The sequence below is a fragment of the Rhineura floridana genome, chromosome 14 (genome assembly GCF_030035675.1).
Source record: "Rhineura floridana isolate rRhiFlo1 chromosome 14, rRhiFlo1.hap2, whole genome shotgun sequence".
Lineage (NCBI taxonomy): Eukaryota > Metazoa > Chordata > Lepidosauria > Squamata > Rhineuridae > Rhineura > Rhineura floridana.
This window is the reverse complement of record NC_084493.1, coordinates 20,491,431-20,514,630: the sequence shown is the minus strand read 5'-3', so window position 1 is coordinate 20,514,630 and position 23,200 is coordinate 20,491,431. Positions and strand designations below refer to the sequence as shown.

The following is a 23,200-nucleotide window of genomic DNA, read 5'->3' as shown; positions in this document are numbered from 1 at the left end:
TTAAGTCAGAAATCACATTCTTTCAAGGAAACAAGCATTATAGGCTAGGCTTGGCTCAAGTTACATTCTCCAGGGAGATTCGATTGGCTCCAGTTGCATAGGGTTGACAGGCAACCAAATAGTTCTGTAAAGCAATACAGTTGTGTACCAGCTCCTGTCAATCATCTAACAGATGAACTTGATATTTGTAATTAAAGTATTAATCACTGTGGTTACAAATGTCCATGCTTGGTCTGGAAGGATGGTGCAGAATGAGTAACCTGACTTTGTTTCCTACGTAGTTGTGACAGTGGTCATCTTACAGCTATGGGGGGGGGGAAGAAACCCTCAGTGTTACCTCTGGTAGATATCCTCTAGATCAGCCTTCCCCAACCTGATGTCCTTCAGATGTTTTGGGCTACAACTTCCACCATCCCTGCCCATTGGACATTACTGGCTCAGGCTGAAAGGAAGTGTGGTCCACAACAAAATATTTATTAAAACAACCATCTCAGGCCTTCTTGAAAAAGTCTAATCCAGTCCATGGCTGGGGAACACCCACCACCTTCTTCCACTACTCTGCTGGTATGTGAGCTACCGCATGGGTACCCACAGGGGCTCTCCAGATGTCAGTGGACTACAATTCTCATCATCCTTGAATATCGGTCATTCTGGCTCAGAATGATGCGAGTTGGTAGTCCAACAACATGTAGAGGGCACCATGTTGACTACCCTGTGAACTCATGCCCTAGTAACAGGGCAGCTGGAGAAGAAAGGGCTCAATAGTATAGGACTAACTAAACATCCACACACCACGATGGCCAGGTGTCACTGATCATGGCCTCACAAACAGATCTTTAGTGCTTGGTCGTCATTACTGCAGACAAGGCTTACAGATGACTGTTAATGTCTTAGGCTGATACAAGGAGCTGGGAGTTGGCTATCTGTCTCCCTCCCAATCCAGCAGTAAATAAAGGCAGCTTGCAAAGGGGCTTAACACCTGGAGGGTGAGACAGACAGCAGGAGGGCAAAGGGAGGAAGAAGGTTTCCTTCCGTCCTCAACCTCTTCCATTCTCATGGATGATCATCAGACGCCTCTTCCTCTTCTCTGTTTTCCATTCTACTCTTCATCCAAAAATGGAGATTTTAAAAGAACAAAAACCTTATTATATGAACCAACAATACAATTAACAGGAATATCACTGCACTGTTTTCTTTTTAGTGTTCTGTTCTACCCTACGTGTATGTTACATTTTCCTGTTGTTTTTTACAGGATACAGTTTTAGCAAATAGAGTCCTCTACAATCCTGGTTTCAATCACCCTCATATTTTCAGATGTTTTGTTTTATTGCTTGTGTGTTTGTCAACTTAGCTCCTTTGGGAAGAAAGACTGGACATATTTTTAAATCATCATCAACATAGGAGATGGATCATTCTTTCCCCCAAAAAAAGTGCCATCAAATTAAGAGAACAGTGTTCCAAAGCTATATATTCATGGCTGAGCTGGGATTCCACCTTTTAAATCCAGTATTCCCTCTACTGGATCTCATTGGCTCTTAAGCATCTTGCAAATAATTGCGAGCATCTCCAGTTCCCTCTTACAACAGCGGTAATCCTTAGATATTACAATGAACAAATCCTATCACCGTGCTCTAACCTAGAAAGTGCATTTAGTACCAATTCACCTGAAAAACAATATATTCATGTGCAGGAGTCTCCCAACCTGCTTAAATCACTGAAATGCAGAAAGCATTGCTCAACTGAAAATATGTAAAGCCTGTTTCTGCATAAGCAAGGTATGGTGCTTTGGCTGCCCAACCTGTGCCAAAGAAGAATGGTGAGGACAACACTGCAGAGATTACCTGGCTTGAAATGGAAAAAAAAATGTTTCACAATCTCCTGCTCCTTTGCAGCCAGGCAAATCATAAAAAGAACATATTGTGCAGTGACCGCTAGGCATGGAAAGATCTGTCTTTCGGTTTTCTCAGCGTCTCATTTTTCCAATGTTAAATTCAGTCTTCTACATTTCTACAGCAATCTGCAATTTTTTTCAAAAAAAAATCCTCATGAAAATTCTCCACCATTTTAGTGCGAATTTCTCCAAATAAACACATTTTTGTAGGCAGTTTTGACAAAGGTACGCATTTTTGCAAGCCATTTCTCATCAGTTCATGCCCTTTTGCATGTTATTTTCACTTATGTTTTCATTTTTCTGCACACTTTCCCCTAATATATGCATTTTTGTAAATGTTGTTCAGTTGGCGAACTGCATCCCAAAATTCTAATAAATGCAAATTTCAAAGGATGGCTGTGTTTCGGTTCTCATATTGTTTCAGAAATTGCAAATTTGATTCTGCTTGAAATGCGAACTGAATCAAAATTCTCACCCATCCCTAGTGACCACATAGCTCAATGTAAACAATAAAGACACAGCAATTGTTTATTGTGTAGATATCTCCCTGTCCTCCCCATATCTTCTCTCCAGGAAGAAACATTTCAAGGAAATTCAACCAGTTCAGACCACAGTATTTTGCTGCCTGGAACGTGTCATTTTCTCTTTGAAACAGGTCACTATTAGCACTTCAGTCTTTCCGCCCTATTTCCTGCATCTCTCTCTCCACTCTAACTTCCACTGGCATCATTTACATTTAGAGTTCACCTTTTTGCATTTAAGCCTCCACTGCAGCCTACCAGATCTCTAGCATCCTTTTCCTCTCCTCATACAGTATCAGTAATTCTTCTTCCCTCTGTCTGTTGCACTCTCGCCACAGAACTAGTAAAATTAAGCTGTTGGTCCATACTGTGAAACCTTCACACAGATATATATTTGCCTCTACTAACCGCTCACTGGGTTATAAAAAACTCAAACCTGTTTTGAACCTGTAACTGGAGCCTGTGTTATTTCCCCACCACCACCGAAGTTGGCAAGTAAAGGATGTGTCCCCATCATGTGCCACAACTCGGGTCCCAAGAACTTGATAAACACACTTCTGCATGTTCATATATAACATGTACTTAATTGGGAAAAAATGTTCTCAACCCGCTCTCTAAATAATTGTCTCTGGGCTTTTGGAACTATGGTAGCTTTGTATCCTAAATATTTAAATCCTCCATGCTGTATGTTTGCTTTTTATGTCTCTTTTTTAATATGTGGTCTGCGACCATAATAAAATGATTCATTCATTCATAACATGTACTTGAGGAGCCACGTCAACATCATGGCTGATGGGCAGCATTTGGCTTTGTGGGTCACCATTTCTTCAGTGTGCTGTTCTTATATGCATTAGATGTGTTGGGCAAATGAAGAACAACATTTGCAGGCTGTTGTGATTCTGCTGGTGACCCACCAAGCACAACGCAGCCTATGGCCATGTACTGAGACATTTCAGGCGCTTGGCAGCCTCCCTGTTTTTGCTGCTTCCACAGGATGGTGAAAAAGAGGAGTCTCGTTTATTTCCTGGTAGGCCATCATATATGGTAGGTGATTATATTCAGCTTTCTGAGGGCACAAGTTATAAAAGCATGTTAGAGGTGGAATGCTCCTGTGATCCAGACGTTTTGAAAAAGTGGCAGTCACAAGCAACTCTACCTCCACCTTCTTTGCCAGTGCCTTTCATTTCATAAACTTTAAACTATCAGGTTGTAGCAAGCTCTAAAGAGTTTGAGCAGAGTTCCACTGGCACAACAGGACTTCCCCGTATACCCCCAAATTTGCTCTGGATGGTCCCCCAACTCTCTGGAGCAGATTTTGAGGGTGCACAGGGGAGGGAGGAGAGGATGAGGAAGTTCCACTGTGCAAGCGGAAGGCTGTTGCACAAGCAGAACAGCAGTATTGGATACAACACTTAATTTTGATTTTGTTAATTATTTAAACACTGCACACCACCCCACTGGCGATGAAGCACACACTTGCCCAATATCCGTTTTTTAAAGAAGTGACAGCTATCCCTGTTCAGGCAGGCCATCCTTTACATTAGGATGAGGTATCACATAGACCAAGAAGAAAGATCCAGGGTTGGTTTATTTAGTTTGAAAAAAAAATCACCCCCAAAGGTACTAATTATACATACCCGTAAGCAACACTATATCCTCTAGGAAAACACTTTCACACTGAAGCACATAAATGAATTTGTAGTTACAGAAAGTCAGTCTTTCACAGCCAGTTGGACCAGCTTTTAACGACATGTAGAAAAATCCCAAAGAACATGCCTTTGACTGTAGGTTTCGGTAAACTTTAATCTTCTGGAAACATTCTTTCAAAAGCTAACAAGGAGGTGAAGGGAGAGCTGGTGGGGGAGAGGACAGGCACCGTAAGTCCTTAGACATTGGAGCAGTTCTATGTTCTTTACTAATAGCATCAACAGAAGTCAAGAGCTTCAGGAGTGCACCTGGATTGTACGGAAAGAGGTTTCTTCCATGGAGTCTAGAAACAGATTCTTGCAGTTGCTGGAAACACTTCACTGATTTCTGAAGTGTCCCTTCTTCTGATCCAGGGTTATTTAGTGACCTCTTGGAGTGAAAGGGTGACAAAATATTCAGACCTTTTTCATCCAGAGGCAATACAGGCTGCTCTGCTTGGCCACCTGCATCCATATGGGTATTAGCAAAAGTTTGATTTAAAGATGTCTGCTTCATGTCTACCAAACGCTCCTCTTCTGTCCACTCTACCTCAGAATCTTCTGCGCTTTCATAATCAGCCAACCTTTCAAGGGCTCCCAGTGAAGAAACGTTATCAGGTTCTTTCAAAAAGTTAGACTTGTTGGGTTTTGCAGCTTTATGGTCAATATGCCACGGTGAAGAAAAAGATGGGGAAGAGGTCAAAAGTGCCACATTACAGGACCTTGGATCATATGAAGCACTCTGCAAATCCAAGTCTGATGGGCAGGCACTTTTCTTTTGACAGGACAAGCTATCCACAGAAACACTGAGATCTCTACCAGATGTGGGCTCGAAGCATTTTGAAATTTTGACAAAATGACTCCAGTCTTCTGTAAGAAGTTTTAAGTATCTTACAAAATATTCCAAGAAGCAGGTCTCAGGTGAAATCAAAAAATCAAGAAGAACCGTGGCATCAAATGCAATACTTTTAAGCAGAAATAAAAAGATACAATGGGGATTGCAGCCATTCCGATGTGCAAAAGCAGTCCAGGTTTCATCGTCTGAACGGCCCAAGGTAAAACCGGCTTTACGCCAGAACCTAGAAAGTTAGGAGTTGTACAGTAAGCAGCACACGGCTTTTGAATCAGTGAACGTTTTAGCAAAGTTCTATCAATAACTGTATCCTGGTTCAGAAATAATGATCTAACAAGCCACAATTGATTACAATGAATGCTGTGTTCATCCACTCCCTCCTGATAGGCTCTGTAATTCAATGTTTTCGGGGCTTGGTAAACCACAGTTACCTGTTATATCCAAACTGGAAAACTGTGACTTAACCAACCATGCATTAATGGGATGTAGGAGGAAGGATAACATGGGTACACCATTTTGTGAGATTTCCAAAGGTATCAGTCTGCAGTAGCTCCCAGCATGTTTCCAAGCCCAGAGTGCCAGGTCTTACCCTTAAAGCCCTATATAGCTTGGATCCAAGACATCTGAAGGACTGCCTGCTTCCACAAGACTCTGCCCGCCTGTTGAGGTCTCCTGGAGTGGCTCTGCTCCAGGGCTCACCACTGGCCGAGATGCTCTTGGCACTGGAGGCACTGGGCAGGATCCATAGCAGGGGTTAATGGGGGACTACAACTCCCATAATCCCTGATCATTAGCTTAGCCATGCTGACTGAGGTTGATGGGAGTTGGAATCCAGAACATCTGGAGAGTCACTGGCTCCAGGGCCCTAGTTTATGCTGGTTTGCATGGGGGATGGGGGATACTGTGGCCTGTTCTGGGTCTGTGAACAAGCCCACAGGTCAAGGCAGAAAGGACAGTTGTTGTTATATTATTTAAATTTATATCCTGCCTTCCCTCCCAAAAGGAGCCCAGGACGGTTATCACAGCACCATGGAGCAACTTCCTCCGATAAATGTTGGAAGCAAGCTGAGGGCTTTTGAACCACTGCCTCCAGTCCACCTCTTTCCCCCTTTTGAAGACTTTGAATCTCTGTGAGAGCCAAACCGCTGGACTGAAGACAGGCACTTCCCCTGTGATCCAAGGCCTCCCACCTAGTGTACTCCCTACCTTGCTGTAGGAAGCCCTGGATTCCTGGCTCCAGTTCTACCGGGCCCCAGTAGGATCCTGCAGGATCCTGTCCACCAGCCTCTGGTTCAGTGGACCCCTTGAACACCAGCATCTAAAACTCAGCCTGGCTCCTTAAGCTGGTAACACTGTAGCCAACTCAGTGCCCTTGAGGCTCACGACAGCCAGAGATTCCTGCCACTGCCAATGTTACTCCAATGTGCTGGTCATGCTAATCAGCAGTCAGTGTGCCTGATGCCTGGATAATTGTCCTATGCCACACCAAGCTCTGTAACCAACAAAACTGTGTCCTTTTTTAACCCACTTCTGCCAATGAGCAGTTCTTGCTCCCAAACCCAAGTTTGCTTCAGGCTCAACTGTAACCTGAACTGTAAATAAAATCACATTTTTATTCCTCTCTTATTTGAGATAGCCAACAGTTTTTAATAAATAAAAGCTTGATGACTTAAGAAATAGACACTAACCTTTCAAACTTTAAATGAACTGTTAATAATGCTTTTGCAGCTTCCAACATGTCATCGTCTTGTTCTATGAACAGTGTAAACAGCCACATGCAAGGATGGTCAGATGGGTGAAAACAGGGAGAAGACAACCTCAGATGATCTTTTAAGAATGCCAGCAATGGGTGCATAACACTCTCCAAATGAACTAAAAACAAAAACAATAAGGAAATATTCTTGTGAACCAAGCCCATTGTTTAAAAAACGTCATTGATTCAACACATTCAAAAATCTAAGGGCCCCAAGTGTGTGCTTTGCAAATGCTGCAGAATGGCTGCTTGTTACTAACTGCTCTCCTAAAAAGTACTGGAAGACATATAAAGGGAAAGCTTCATAAAATAATGTGCATCATGCAGGGAGACTACCTCCAAAAACCTAGCGGGGGTAGGCAACTGGCAGCAGACAGATGAAGTCCAGCGTACCAAGGATTGCCTGTTCACCCCTCATAATCCTGAACCTTGCTAAAAGGCAAAACAGCCTTTCAAAGCCACCTAATCTTGCGACAGTTGGCTCTAGCAGTGAGACAAAATTGCCAAACATACATTCATGAACTGCCATCTACATAGTTCCTATGCATTGTCTTTCTCTCTCTGTGCCACAGGGCTCTTCTTATGCTATTTGCATTTCATTGGGGATATTTAGTCCCAAGAACGCATCTTACCACCATGCCTGGGAGCAGCTGTAGAGCAACACCCATTTACAACCTGATGGACGAAAAGGCAGCTGGAGACATAGGAACATACTGAGTCAGACCCATTGGTCCATGTAGCTCAGTAGTGTCTACATGGACTGGCAGCAGCTCGCCAGGGTTTCAAGCAGGGAGTCATCTCTCCTAGCCCTACCTGGAAATGTTGGGAATTGAACCTGGGATCTTGTGGATGCAAAGCAGATGCTCTCCCACTGACTGAGCCCCCAAAGAGTCAGGGACATTTATTTATTTATTTTGTGGGCCTCTGTGCCAAATAATAAGTGATGTTATCTAGGCGGCGAATATAGCATGTCCACAGAACGGCATAAAAAGTACTTAACATCTGGGATGGTGATCCCAAAGAATGGATGGGTTGAGCTACACATCAAAAAAGGCTGGTGCTAAACAGAAGGCATCTTAGGCAGACGTTTGAAATGAAGTACTGATTGTGCACACTTAATATTAACAAGCTGGCAAGGAATTCCACAACCTAGGCTAATATCTAATATCTGGGCTCCTGCTGGGAGGAAGGGCGGGATATAACTCAAATAATAAATAAATAAATAAAATCTAAGATACAGAATGTGCAACTTGATGCCTTATTAAGAAGAAAAGGCTCTGACACAGTCACAGATTGCTCTGCTCACATACAACAAACAGGAGGCCCGAGGTTTGTCTTCTGGGATGTACAAAACTGGTTCTATAAACCTATCATTATTTGCTCCCATGAAGTACTAACAGCATCCAATATTTTAATCAACGGCCTACCTACCAAGGTATTTGCGAGTGGAGGCTCTTAATTAGAGAGGAGAGACTTGCCAAATTATATTGCTTGGAAAATGTAAATTCTCTAGACACCTTTCGTTCTCATGTTGCTACATCAGCCCATTTTAAATGCTGCTCCCCCCCAGGCCAATACACTCCAAAACCATGATGGAAATACTCTCAAAATATGAAAGACCCATTTTAGTGGGATAGCAAACCAATAAAGAAAGCTGGTACTGCCATATATACTTATTCAGAAGCAATTCACCTCTCCAACATATGCAAAACCTTGTATCTGCATGCATTTTCAAGACACAGTTCTTTTCATAACCTTACTAATTAGTATACAAAACTGACCACATCTGGTTAGATGGCTGCCTTAACATTTTCTTTTTAATTAGCTAATATAGCAATATGCACATCAGAATCAAATAGGTTAGAAAAAAAGAAGGGTGCCCTTCACTTAGTCCTCATCGATTAAAGTGGGCCTTATTTAATTAAGAAATACTTTACTTGCTTGATCTACTGATTAAAGCTTACAGTTCAAGTCACAGAACAAAAAGTTCCTGGTGGACCTGTATCACAACTGCTTTGCTTGTATTTCCACAGGCCCAGAGGCAGTGTCCATCTTACAGGAGTCACCAACCTTTTCAGGACTATTAAGATTTTTGAGCAACTACCGAGGGCCCTGCTCCCCTGGTTCAGCTTCTCCACCCCACAAACATGCACAGAGAAAGCAAGCATGCTTTGCTTTTCCAAGGGATCTGAGAAAAAGCCAGATCTAGTAGAATTAACCTGAGCCTTGAGAAGCTGAAAGAGGAAGTTGGTGAAGCCCTCATTCTTCCAACCTCCTCCTTCAGCTCTATGTATTTTTCAAGGGAGAAAAAGGTAACGGCTCTTACCACCTCATGACCAAGGAGGAGTGTGTGTGCGTGTACAAGCTCAGAGGCTTTGTGGACACCAGAGAAGACCTCAGGAACACCAATATACCTATGGGCATTGGCATCTCCTGGTCTAGAAGTTTACTTCCAGCACCTCTTGCCACTCACAAGCAGCAGAGGGAGACTGGAGTGTTTCAAGTGAAGGATAGAAGGGATTTGAAAACTGTGAGGCTGCACTACTTACTGGAGAGGTAAAACTGATAATATGAAGTGTAACTGCCTGTTCTTATAAATTGTCAATCCTGAGACAAGAGAATAGCACATGGAAAAATGGGGGCAGCCTGGGGGAAGGGAAGTCAGGGAAACTGGTCCATCACCCTCCACTCCCTTCTCAATGTACCCTCTCCCACAAAACAAACGGCTGCTGAGGGCTTTAAACCACTGTGAAAAGTTACCTTGGGCTTCAACTTCAGAGGATGCATCCTGGATTTTAACCTCCAAAGCTTTAAGTAGAACCAAGGATAAGGCTTGTAGGGTCACCTCAGCAGGACTGCTGGAGGTATCCACTTTCAGCTTCACTTGACTGCCTCCAAAGTGGCTGGCCTTTTCACTAAGAGACAACTGATTCAGCCACCCAGTAGTCACAAACTCTAGAACAACACTAGCAAACACTAATCTGTCCCTGTCAAAATCGGGATCCTGGAGGGAGGGAGGTGGCACCTTTCCCTTGGTTAGGTCTTCACCAGCTTTGTGAAGAATGCACTTTTTAAGCAGCACAATAGATTTCTTTTGGATTAAACCATGAACGGGTGAAGAGGCAAGACTCAAGACACATGAAGCATTCCGAAACAACATCCTTTGGCAGACAAGGCTTAGTGGTGTTTGAATTCTGGAGGCCACAAGTAGTTCGATGAGGTCTAGAAAACTACTCAAGTCATTTGTGGCTTTTGCAGATACTGGATTATCTTGGGGAATCTCAGTATAATAAGACGTGATGCGATTGTAAAAGCCTTCAAGCGCACTGTCAACTGGAGTAAGAAGCTTCAGCAGCCCACCTGTAACAACATCACCAACAGTTTCAAGCAGTGTTTTAAGGACTGCCTCTCAGGCACAGTTGAGCTGATTTACTAAATTAAAGCAGGTTTTTAAATGTTACATGTCCAAACATTTGTTTTCCCCCCAATATTTTTTGTCATTATTTTCAGGCACACAAAACTATTGTATTACATCTTGTCTTCTCTCCCCTCCCCCATCATTTACAAATTAAACCCAATTCAAACAATACCTCCTTTGCACAAGCCTTCATCTTTCAAAATTTCCCTTATCAGGTTTGTAAGAGTCCACAGGAATTCTGCTACATGACTGCTATTGGGAAATGCAGTCAAAGCCTCTAAACAGAAAGCAAGCCAGGCACTGTTCAGTGAACCCTGGAAAAACAAAAGGAGAGATGACATTTCCCTGTATTAGTTCAAGTAACTAATATTAGGTTCAAGTAACTGGCAGCCTCCCAGACCAAATAGAACGCCCTGAAGGGATGCCATCCGACCTCTTCTCCCAAACTGCCGAAGGAAAGATGGAAGGACCAACAGCTGTGGCAAAGGGACTTAGGTACATAGGAGCTTGCCTTATATCAAGTCAGACCATTGGTCCATCAAGCACAGTATTGTCAACACTGACTGGCAGCGGCTCTCTGAGATTTCTGACAGGGGAACATTTCCCAGCCCTACCTGGAGATGCTGAGGATTGAACTGGAGACCTTCTGCATGCAAAACAGATGCTCCATGACGGAGCTACAGCCCTTCCTCTAAAGAAAGGCAATGCTTGCCTTCACTGGGAGAGAGACTTCTCTCCCATGACCTCACTCTCTTTCAGAGTGGCTGGAAAAAACTAGGCACTGACTAAGTCTCCGTGGGTCATACCCAACCAATTTCTACTCAGAGTAGACCTAAGTTAGTCATGTGGGTCTATTCTGAGTATAACTAACACTGGATACAGCTTTATGAACTTCAACTACAGGGATGGACATTCTGTTGCCCTCCAGGTGTCGGACTCCAGCTCTCATCAGCTTCAGCCAGCATGGGTAATGATCAGGGGAGATAGGAGTTGTAGTTCAACAGTTGTAAGATGGGGGAATCTTGGCTCAGCAATACTACATGCAAGAAGGATCTTGGAATTGTTTCTGATCACAAGCTGAGTATGAGCCAACAGTGTGATGTGGCTGCAAAAAAGACAAATGCTATTTTAGGCTGTATTAAAGGAAGTACAATTTCCAAATCGCATGTAGTTGTTGTTCCCCTCTATTTGGCACTGGTTAGGCCTCATCTTGAGTACTGAGTCTAGTTCTGGATGCTGCACTTTAGGATCTCTTCTCGATCGTCCCAGAGTGTAGGACATGAAATAATGAGCTCCAGTTACAGGAAGCCAGATTTCAGCTAAACAACATGTTTTGTATTGTATTACATGCATAATATTGTTGGAGTATTTACACCACTGTAAACTGCTTAGAGGCTTCTTTTGAATTATGAAGTGGTATGCAAATTAATAACAATAACAACAGGAAAAACTTCCAAACTGTTAGAGCGATACGACAACAGAACCAATGGTGTAGGGAGGTGGTGGTCTCTCCAGCATTGGAGGCATTCAAGAGGCAGCCAGACAGCCACCTGTCAGGTATGCTTTAACTTGGGTTCCTGCATGGAGCAGGGGATTGGACTCGATGGCCTTATAGGCCCCTTCCAACTCTATTATTCTATGATTCTGTGAACATCTGGAGAGCCACAGGTTCCGTGATCTGCATTCTCACAAGAACTATTCCTCAAATGTATTGTTTTACTTATTAGAATTGCAGAAAATTTAGGCTTGAGGTGGGAGGTACAAATGAGGACCCATGTGGCTGAACGATCCATCATAAACACAGGGAAACTAGATGTGTGTTACTGGCGTTCTCCCTAACATGGGTCAGTATAGGGCGATCTCTGTGTTTTAGGGCATGAGTTTTTCAAGTAGCTATGCAGTGGTTAAATAAGGCAATTATTTATCTAGCTAATTGCTAGGACACAGCAATATTTTGCTTCGATGTAATGTGATTATGGGTGCAACCACTTATAATCAAAGTAAAAAAGTGTTTTTAAAAAGTTTAGGTTTAATATCAGTTGTGGTCTGTAAAATGTTATGTTTATATCAATGACCGCTGTGTTGTCTCCACGACATTAATTTTGTCTATTTGAATGTTTGTGTTTTAGCTCCTGAAGATGTTCTCTAAAACATGTAGAGCACTCAGATAAATCATATACATAGTGCCAGAGCCCATCTCTTCTCTTACTGATCTTCCCCCTAACATGCCAGAATTCTACATGCAGGGAATTGTTTTTGTATTAAGAGGCACAAGCTCTCACCTGCAGTCTGAAGCAACACAATCCAGGATTTCCCTAGTTGACAAGATCAAGATCTTAATGAGCCCTGAAGATACACAAAAATGCAGGCAATATTCTCAAGTGGTGTTCCTAAGCTCTGTGGGCATGCAGTTTGCTGTCCAACACCTTCTTCATTCTCAAGCAACCACAGGCTCTTTCCTCCTATATCTGAGTATGTGGGTGCACGAGACTTGCCTGGTGACTTCTGTGATCCACAGCCTGAATTCAGAACTCAGAGCGACTGTGGCTTCCACATGGGATAGTACACCCTATACCAAGCTCTTCACGGCAAGCACTCTTTGTACCTCTCTACATGCTGCACCCTCTACAGTTGAAATCCTCTCACAGAAAGCTGTGCTCTCCCCCGGGGGCAAATGAATGAAACACTAACACCAAACACGAAGTTGTCCCCATAATTATAATTATAAATCCGTGGGGAGGGTGGGGAGCCACGATATTAAAAGGCTAGGCGGCAGATCCTGGAAAGGTGCGGGTGGCAGGCCACGCCAGTTTAGGGGAACAAGGGATAGATGCATAATATCCATCCCCTGTTCCGGGCCTGTCCATAACCAGAAGATAACTGGGGGATGCAGGACTCCATCCGACCTTCGACTGCTGTTATGTAACGCCAGGTCTGTGGCCCAAAAAACAACACTCATCCATGATATGATTCTGGATGAGAACGCAGACCTGATGTGTATTACGGAGACCTGGCTGGATGAGGCCTCAGCTCCTACGCTTGAGGCCATGTGTCCAGCTGGTTTCCGATACGCACAGCAGCCGAGGGTTGGTAGGCGGGGAGGGGGAGTGGCAGTCATCTATCGGGGGTCCTTGGTTTTCGCCAGACCCCCTCTCCATGAGACCAAGTTTGTTGACTGCATGTACTGGAGGTTGGGCCCAAAGGGCAGTTTAGGGATTCTACTTGTGTACCACCCACCCTGCTGCACAGCAGACTCCCTGACCGAGGTGGTCTCGGGCGTGCGGATGCTCTCCCCCAGCCTATTGGTTTTGTGCACGCTGAGACCGTCCTCACTGGAGCCCCTCGAGATTTCATTGAAACCATGACTTCGTGGGAACTGCACCTTAGTAATACAGGGCCCACCCATGCAGCCGGTCATGCTCTTGACCTTGTGTTTGTCTCGGGAGGGGAGGGAAATGATCTGGAAATGGGGACTGTTGTTTCCAACCCCGTGTCATGGTCAGATCACTACCTGGTGAATATGGACCTCTTAATGCCACACACCCTCCGCAAGGGACAAGGACCTATTAGGATGGTCCGTCCCAGACGCCTGATGGATCCTAAAGGATTCCTGAATGCGCTGGGAGATTTGGAGCCGGCTGAAGGACGCCCAGTCGAAACCCTGGTGATGGAGTGGAATAGGGAGATCACTAGGGCAGTAACCAGGTGGCTCCGAAACGTCCTCTCCCCCTGAATAGAACTCAGACAGCACCCTGGTATACACCACGGCTGCAGGGTCTGAGACAGGAGGTGAGACGACTAGAGCGCCGGTGGCGGAAATCTCGCTCTGAAGACGATCGGACACTGGTTAGAGCAGCAATAGCTGCCTACCAGGTGGCAACAAAGAGGAAATTCTTTGCCGCCTCTATTGCATCCGCAGAGTGCTGCCCCAGGAGGTTGTTCCAAGTGGTCCGAAGCCTGGTCGGTCCAGTTGCTCAGGAACCCATGGAGCATTCTAAAGCCTCCTGTGACACATTTGCTAAACACTTCGCCGATAAAATCGAGCGCCTGAAGAGCATGACTCCGTACGCCGTGGATACAGGAAGTGAGCTAGAGTCGGCCAGTTGCATTCCGGTTAAACGGTGGGATCGGTTTCAGCCTCTTCCCTCTGAGGAAGTGGACAAGGTGCTCTCTACTGTGAAGCCAACCACCTGTCTGTTTGACCCTTGCCCTTCGTGGCTCATTATGAGCTGCAAAGAGAAGCTGAGCGAAGGGATCAAGGCAGTGGTAAATGCATCCTTGGAAGAGGGTGCAATGCCATCAGCCCTCAAGGTGGCAGTAATAAAGCCTATCTTGAAAAAGTCCTCCTTGGATCCCCAAGAGTTGAATAACTTCCGCCCAGTCTCTAACTTACCATTCTTGGGCAAGGTGATTGAGCGAGTGGTGGCCAAACAGTTACAGACACACTTGGATGAAGCAGATTATCTCGATCCATTCCAATCGGGCTTCAGGACTGGACATGGAACTGAAACAGCCTTGGTCGCTCTGATGGATGATATGAGGAGGGTGTTGGATAAGGGAGAATATACCTTCCTCGTCCTCCTGGACCTCTCAGCGGCTTTCGATACCGTTGACCACGGTATCATTTTAGATCGCCTGGAGGGATTAGGAATAGGGGGCACTGTTCTATGGTGGCTCTGTTCCTATCTCTCAGACAGGCACCAACGGGTGGCATTGGGGGATGAGGTTTCAGACCCTTGGCCTCTTAATTGTGGAGTCCCACAGGGTTCTATCCTCTCCCCCATGCTATTCAACATCTATGTAAAGCCGCTGGGGGTCATCATCAGGAGATTTGGGCTGCAGTGTCACCAATATGCGGATGACACTCAGCTCTATCTCTCGTTTAAATCCTCACCAGAGTTGGCTGTGAACACCGTGTCCAAGTGCCTGGAAGCCGTAAATGGATGGATGGGAAGGAATAGGCTGAAACTAAACCCCGATAAGACCGAGGAGTTACTCGTGGGAGACAAGAGAAGGTTAGGAGATATAGACCTGGTGTTCAATGGGGTAAGACTACCCCTGAAAGACCAGGTCCGCAGCCTTGGCGTCATTCTTGACTCCCAGCTGTCCATGGAGGCTCAGATTTCGGCAGTAAGCCGGGCAGCTTGGTATCAATTACATCTAATACGGAGGCTGTGACCCTACCTTCCTATCCATCTGATACCACGGGTGATACATGCCCTGGTCTCCTCCCGCTTAGACTACTGTAATGCGCTCTATGTGGGGTTACCCTTGAAAACGGTCCAGAAATTACAGCTGATACAGAATGCAGCAGCACGTTTGATTAAGAACAGCCGTCGCCGTGATCATATTACTCCGGTTTTAGTAGATCTACACTGGCTGCCAGTTGTTTACCGGGCCCAATTCAAGGTGTTGGTGTTGACCTTTAAAGCCCTATACGGTTTCGGCCCAGTTTATCTGAAGGAGCGCCTCCAGTGTCACCAATTATGCTGCCCGACGAGATCAGCCATACAAGACCTTGTCTCGGTCCCACCAGTTAAAATAGCTAGGCTGGTGCGGACCAGAGAGAGGGTATTTTCTATTGTGGCCCCCACCCTCTGGAATTCCCTTCCTTTCGATCTTCGCCATGCCCCCTCCCTGATAGGTTTCCGTCGGGCCTTGAAGACCTGGCTGTTCAGGCAGGCCTACAGGATCTCTGGGGTAGATTAGCTTTTAATGCTGTTATTAACTGGAAGGGCGGTGTTTAGATTAATTATTGATTGTGGTCCTCATTGGTTTTTATATTGTATTTTACTATGTTATGTACGTCACCTAGAGTGGCCGTTCATTCAGCCAGATAGGCGACTCATAAATAAAAATTTATTATGATTTATTATTATTTTGACCACTATAAACCACTTAGAGGCTTCTTTTGAAGTATGAAGTGGTATACAAATTAAATTAATAATAGTAATAATAACAACAGGAAAAACTTCCTAACTCTTAAGAGCAGTACGACAGTGGAACCAATGACCTAACCGCTACACAGTTAGGGATTTCAATTTTTTACAACTGACACAAATGAGGAAGGTTCTATTGTTCTGAAACAGCCAGCTACAGTACATGATTAGTGGAAAGTGTGTGTTGGGGACACAAATGCTGGTAGGAAGCATCATCCACCACCTCACGGAGGTTAAGGCTATCAATAGCTACTAGCCATGGTGGCTATGCTCTGCCTCCAGTGTCGGAGGTGGTATGCTTCTGAATACCAGCTGCCAGAAACCGCAGGAAGGGAGAGTTATCTTGCGCTCAGGTCCTGCTTGTAGGCTTCTCATAACTGGTCACTGTGATGACAAGATGCTGGATTAGATGGGCCACTGGCCTGATTCAGCAGGCTCTTCTTATGTTGGCAGCTGTTGGGATTAGGCTGGGGGCCTTGCATTTGGAGAGTAGACCATGTGATATTTCAACACCTACTCTCCCATGCAGACATCGCCTTCATTGGCCCCTTAAATCCACAAACAATTCTGAAGGCAGGACAACCAACACAAAGTATCTCTTATGTTATGAAGCCCTCTGCCTGATCATTCTGGAACTGCACAGTGGAAGTGGCTATCAAAAGGAAGCTAATGGGGACAGAGGAACAGGCAGTCACCCTGCGCATGCAAAATGTTGTGCCACACACGGGAAAGGATCTGCCCCAGAGCCCAGGCATACATACAAAGGGCTCATGCTCCATGAAGGCCATGTGCGCAACCACCATAGAATCAACCCTGTCAATGCCCATCTCCCATTGCCCTCCCGCACTCCTTACACATAGAACATTAGCATGCCAGAGAAAGGGCAAAGCTAGTAACCATCTCCCCAGCAAGTAGTTTTCAATGTGAAGGGAATGCCACTTGCAAGTAGCATTAGTTAAGTAGAGGACAGAGAAAGAGATTTAATTGTTCTTCCTTTCAGACCACCAACGTGTCCCAAGCAATTAAAAATGAGATACAGGCTAGTAAAGATTCTTGTGTGGAATAACATGCTGGGATTTTTTAAAAAAAAGAAACTCCTAAAGGGGGTAGGAGTCAATATTATTTTACTATATTCACCATATCTGCATATATATAATATTCAAAATGGATAACAGTATTTGAACCAAACACAAACATAGCATTAAAATCCCAATACAAAATCAATACTGCAAAGTAGTCATCACTAAAAGCCTACTCAGGTCTTAATGGAACAGAAAGATCTTAACTCCATCAGGCTGCAGCAGAGCAAGATGGAAAACAAGGCTACTCTATTAGTTCTGTTGAGACATTCACTCCATCAGGAGCCTTCTTTCCTCAGCTATCATTGGGCAGCAACTATTCCATCAGGCTTCATCAGAGGGAGATATGGGAAGCAGTGCCTTTGCCTTCGAGCCAGATACATTTGGCTACTTCTTTCCCTGAACTGTTTCAGTTTTAGATGGTCATTATAATAATTATTGTGAAACTTGAGTTTACTTGTTTTCCTCTCCCTTCCTCTTAGCCTTTTCCTTTTGTGTCATGTCTTCTACACCAGGTGTGGACAGAAGGTATATCTGAACATATTGGCAGATCTCTGGGTGATTTATAGTAGATTGGCCATGATTTCTGACTCCCAATTGTTTAACAATAGCAACAACAAACGACTTCACCCGCCTAAAGTTCAGAGGAACCAAAAGTGTTTGATACGACTGAGCCCAGTTCAGTTCTGATATTGAAAACAAATTCCTGGGCTCAGAATGTAACAGGAGGACCCAGAAGAATAATTCCTTGTTAATTCCCATTGTACGTCTATTGTACCTGATTCTGGTTAGTACATCTGGGGGTTCTAGTAAAAAAATAAAGGAGATCTGCCCACTCCTGTTCTAAACTGTAAGCCTTAAGGCAGAGACAATCTTGTTTTTATTTATCTTATATAAGCCACTTTAGGAGCCTTTTCAACTGAAAAGCAGGGCAAAAAAGGGTGGAGGGTTAAATGTAAAGAGTTAAATAGTGAGTACGGAGGAAGCCTGGCAGATCTCACCAAGGGAGATATTCTACAATCTAAGCACCGTCACCAAGAAAGCCCCGAGCTCTCTCTTGCCCCTGAAGGCTCAAGCGTTGTCTGGCCATTTTTTGGAATGAATGTTTTACCTTCCCACCCTACACCATGAAAAGACAAAAACCCCTGATTGAACCAGTCTAGAACGATGGAGACATACCACAGGATCTGAGTACTGAAACAAAAAAAGTAATTCATTTCTAGGATATCACCTTAAAAAAAAGCCCTGGCAAATAAAAAAATGTTGGACAATCAATTAATAGCACACCTCTATAAAAATGTACTCAAAAGTAAGCCCCCAGTGAGTTCTGTGGAGTTTACTCCCAGATGTGTAGGTTCAGGATTGCAATCCCTTACCTAGAAGTCCCATTGAACTCAACAGGAGAACCCAGAAGAATAATTATCTTTGGTATGAAACCAAAAGGACAAATGCCTTTACGAAGAAAATATCTTCCAGCCACTGATATGTAAGTATTTTTGTTAAAAATAATGAACTTTAAAAGTCTTATGATCAATTTAAAAAGGATCCCCCAATTCATTGAGCAGATTTTTAAACTGATGAGTCAACTACTGTGATGTCCCTGTATATATATATATAATACTGTAAATATGCTAAGTGCGGGTTTATTAGAGTAAATGAGGTAAGCGGACTGAGTGAGAGGGGGGAGTACATGGGTTGGAATGTTGATGAGTGTTGTATTATTATGATTGGCTGAGCGCTTGAGTGTTTGAAGGTATAAATGAGAGGATGACAGTTAGTTGAGTTGGTTGGTTTTGGGAGGCTTTTGTTGGGTGGATTGGATTAGGCAGGTAATGAGGCAGGTTATTGACGACTAGAAACATAAAGAGTAACGCATCTTATGAAACCACACACTTGTTGACTATACCTTTAAGTAATCTTGTTATTCCCTGTGTATATAAATAAATAGTTCTTGGTTTACTAGAACGCCTGATCCTTGGCTGGGTTTACTCAGACCAGAAGGGTGGGCAGGGCATATACCATGGTTGGGAAACAATATCAATGGTGGCAGCGGTGAAGAGACAGTATAACATCATCAGGTATCCAGAGCAACCCAGGGCTGTATTCTTTATAGGCACAAAGATACAGGGGGGTTGTGGCCTGCAAGTGCACCCAGACACAATGTATCAATAAGCCAGGAGACTAAGGCACAGTCTCAAGGCAATATTGTTTACAGGGAGTGTCTGGTGGTGCTGCCTAGCAGTGGGATCTTGTGAGATCTTTGCTAGAGCCGGTGAGAGAACTGTTTTGAGAGCAGGACCCTGAGGTGGGACCGTGACAAGGCGGTGACCATAGGAAGGGTCCTGACAACTACATCCATCAATTATACTCCTACTTTAAAAAACAAAAACAGACTGTAGCACAAAGCATTAATTATGCTCTAGCAACAACTAGCTCAAAGCCTAGTTTGCAACTCACCTCTTTCATCAGCTGAAAATGCACAAGGAAGACCAAATTCTTGGAAGCTAGGCGAGAGAGCTGTTTATCAGAACTACATAACAGATGAATCTGCAATAAGTGGAAAAGGGGGGAAACTGTAAATAAGGGATACCATAACATTAAAACGGAGGGGGAGGGTGTCACCTAAAAACTTACTAATTTTGAGTCAAGGTTGGCTTCTTTGAGAAGAATTCTAATAATCTCAAGATATTTCTGTTTTAATCCAACTGCCACTCCTTGGGATTTTATTCTGGCAAGCATCATCTTGATCAAAGTTAACTGAAGCAGCATAATTTCCCGTGAATGGCATACTGAATGAATCACTTTTTCAGATTTATCATTTATCTTGAAGACTATAGACTCTGGAGCTGAAGAGTTCAGACCATCAGCTTTCGAGAAAAACAGACTTGTTGCCCTGCTGTTTGTTGCTGACAAGTGTTGCAATGAAACAAGAGGATTTAGAAGACTTGCACAGCATTTCCTGTCTTTTGCAACTGGGGCATCTACCAGCATACCATCGTACATCTGTTGGAGGAGGAGGAAGAGAGTCCCCATTGTGGGCAAATTTAGTATTTTCAATCATTCTTTGTACCAGGGCTGTGGAGTCGGAGTCGTGGAGTCGGAGTCGTGGAGTCAAAATAAATTTTGATTGACAATTTTTTAAAATATAAATTCAAAATGTCAAAGAAGTTTCCCATGAAGTCAGCTGTAGTTGAGCATTTCACCATAACTCAAGATGGAAAACATTTTGTGTGTCAGTGTATGACACAGGACCCAGATGAAGACAAATGCTGTGATGCCAAGATCAGCGCATATTCAGGCAGTGATAAAAATGCTCCTATGAGAGCTTCCAATTTAAAAAGATATTTACAGCCCTTTCCAGGGCTGTGGAGTTGGAAGCAATCTTGGGTGGAGCTGGAGTTGGACAGTAGAAAAATAGAGGAGTCGGAGTCGAAGGTCTGGCGTACCGACTCCACAGCCCTGCTTTGTACATTCACATTACAGAGATCTGAGCCAGCTCTCCAGGAAACGAGGCAAGTTCATCATTTCATGAAATTTTTCTTTGGTGTATCTAGAAGAAATACAATAGCACACATGATCAGCAACATGAAATTGTTACATTAGCAAAAAGACCAGACAGTTCAGATTAGTTATTTGGCTGCTAATGAATACTATACGTAGCTTTTGGCAAAACATCACAATCCTATGCATACCTGGAGGGATGCAAATCCCAAAAATTGATTCCAGGTAAGTGTGTATATGAGAACCATCTATGCCACCTTGAGCTCCTTGGAAGAAAGGTGGAATATAACTGTAATAATAAAAAATAAACCTCATTTGAGAGGTTTTACATTTGTGATGTTTAATTTAGGTTTTCGGTTTTGTAGTATTTGTGTATCTTCTAGGCTCATTTGTATATTTCTTATCCTTATAAACAGTTTGGAGATGGTAAAAAGCAGGGTATACATTTTTAAAACAAAACGTCAAAGATGAGGGCCAGTGCAGTGATTAGTGTGTTGGAATGGAACCTGGAAGAGTAGGGTTCAAATCCCTACTCAGCCACAAAGCTCACTGGGTGATCTTGGGCCAGTCACTGCCTTTTAGCCTAACCTACCCCACAGGGTTGTTGTGAGGATAAAATTATGAGGATAATGTAATGAAAAACATCTGGCTTTCCCAGTGATCCCCTCCTTCCTAGATCTGGGAAAACAAGCCACCCACTGGCTAAACACCAGCAAAGCTATACATGGGCTAAAAACCCCTCTTAAATCTTGGTATGCTGCTGCCACTCCTTTACCTCCACCCTGTCTAAACCACAAGACTCCCAGACTGTTACAGGATTCCTTAAGCTCTTTGGTGCCAAGGCTAGTGTCCCTCCCTCTGCCCACAGCGCTTTTAAACCAAAAAGAAAACTTTACGCACTAACTAGCAGGCCTTGTGGTCAAGAAACTGGAGTTAGTACTCTTGAAGTACTACATACATACACCATCACTCTGTAAGGTTAAAAAAAACATTTATTCAAAAAAAGAAGCAATGCGCATTCAACAACCATACAAAAATACTAAGAAAAATAGGTAAAAGGAATTAAAATAAATGGTAAGGAAACACACTAACGTAAAAAGACAAAAAACTAAAGAGGTAAGGCAAGATAAAACACAAGTCAATCAAAACAACAAAAACTATCTCAGCCTAACTGTTACAATCTGTTGGAACCTGACTAAGATACCTGCCAACAGTAACCATAGATCAGTGGTCACTGACAAAGCAAGACACCTTGCATATGCAACCAGCATGGCATAAGCTTCAAGCAAAGATCCAAGTCATCATGCCCTGGTTATAACAGCATAGTTGTTAGCATTCACCCAATCAAAATCCGCCAAACTGGAAACTCCCCGTCAGGTGCATCTCCTGATGGCACAGCTGAACCTGATGTTCTCATTAACCATGAGGCCCACTGTTGAAACAATGATCCTTCAACATCACCTTTGCTGGACTGACCATGTTGTTCGAATGCCTGATCACTGTCTATCAAAAGCAGCTACTTTACTCTCAACTTAAGGATGGAAAACGGAATATTGGTGGACAGCAAAAGAGGTTTAAAGATGTTCTTAAAGCGAATCTAAAAAAATGTAACATGAACATCGAGAACTGGGAAGTCTTGGCCCATGAACATCTCAAATGGAGGTCAGCTATTATCAAAGGTACTATGGACATCGAAGAAGCACAAATACAGGGCAAATGGGCAAACGAGCTAAGCGGAAGGCACGTCAAACAAACCCTCATCACGACCATCTTTCATCTGGAAACCTGTCCTCACTGTGGGAGGCTGTGTGGATCCAGAATTGGCCTCCACAGTCACTTACGGACCCACCGTTAAAGACCTTATCTTGGAAGGCAATCTTACTCGGCCACGAGTGATCGCTAATTAATGAATGAACATGGGGTAACCCAGATAGTACTCCCTTTTCCCAACGATGAGGGCTAAAGTTCCCACAAAACGTAGCTCTGATCAAGGGCAGAGCCTGGCCCTGGTATTACAGGGGACGACAATCGTTTGCTCTTTGGAGGAGAGCCGGGAATATAAACTTGATAAATAAACAAGATATCTCCTTGGAAGCCAATAAGCACAGGAAAAACACAACAGCCTTCTCTGCTGGTAAATCCCCAGGTCCTGGAGTTCTAAGGCATGCTACCTCCCATAATGGAGGATAACGGACAGAATTCAAAAATATGGTTCTGTCTCTGTCTCCTCCTCCTCCCAAGAGTCTGATGTGGTACAGTCCGTTCTACCCACATGCACTTTCCGCCCAGGACTGTACCACCACGTCCTGAGAAGCCAAGGGGCCCAAGCCCGCACCCCCTGGCCCACCAACAGCATCAGCACTACGAACCCCCGGGCGTTGCTAGGCGACGGCCATCGAAACAACGCCCAGCGGCCTTCCTCGGGATCGTCTCCGTCAGCCTCTTCCCCGTCGCAAAAAAACACACACACCACCATAAAACCTGATCCGAGCTTTACGGCAGCGAGTGAGATAAGAGAAACTCCTTCCTCTCTCAATAAAAAAATAGAGAATGACATCCC

The 23,200-nt window shown here is 44.0% G+C and overlaps 1 protein-coding gene across 7 annotated transcripts; it reads right to left on the bottom strand.

The window, feature by feature from the left end:
* Positions 1–23,199, bottom strand: LINS1 (lines homolog 1). 7 transcript variants are annotated; one of them, XM_061595312.1, is made up of 8 exons: positions 23,010–23,199; positions 21,541–21,611; positions 19,774–20,689; positions 19,597–19,686; positions 10,294–10,435; positions 9,464–10,063; positions 6,639–6,822; positions 3,983–5,176 (listed from the first exon to the last, which is right to left on the bottom strand). In XM_061595312.1, exons 3-8 carry the CDS (start codon positions 20,170–20,172, stop codon positions 4,243–4,245), a joined length of 2,349 nt encoding a protein of 782 aa, XP_061451296.1. In that variant the 5' UTR covers positions 20,173–20,689; positions 21,541–21,611; positions 23,010–23,199; the 3' UTR covers positions 3,983–4,242. The 7 variants fall into 7 exon arrangements, with proteins under 7 accessions (XP_061451299.1, XP_061451296.1, XP_061451295.1 ...); XM_061595311.1 differs by lacking the exon at positions 23,010–23,199 and adding an exon at positions 21,845–21,920; XM_061595313.1 differs by lacking the exon at positions 23,010–23,199 and adding an exon at positions 21,845–21,920 and having other exon boundaries at positions 21,545–21,611.
* Between the last annotated feature and the right edge of the window lies 1 nt (position 23,200).

Bases quoted from the DNA above. Each gene is read 5' to 3' on its own strand.
- LINS1 (XM_061595312.1), bottom strand. From the start codon at position 20,172: ATGGGGACTCTCTTCCTCCTCCTCCAACAGATGTACGATGGTATGCTG. The intron at 19,687-19,773 runs GTAAGTTTTTAG...CACTTATTGCAG, and splicing joins CCAACCTTGACTCAAAATTA to ATTCATCTGTTATGTAGTTC. The intron at 10,436-19,596 runs GTGAGTTGCAAA...TTGTTTTTCCAG, and splicing joins ATTTTCAGCTGATGAAAGAG to GGTTCACTGAACAGTGCCTG.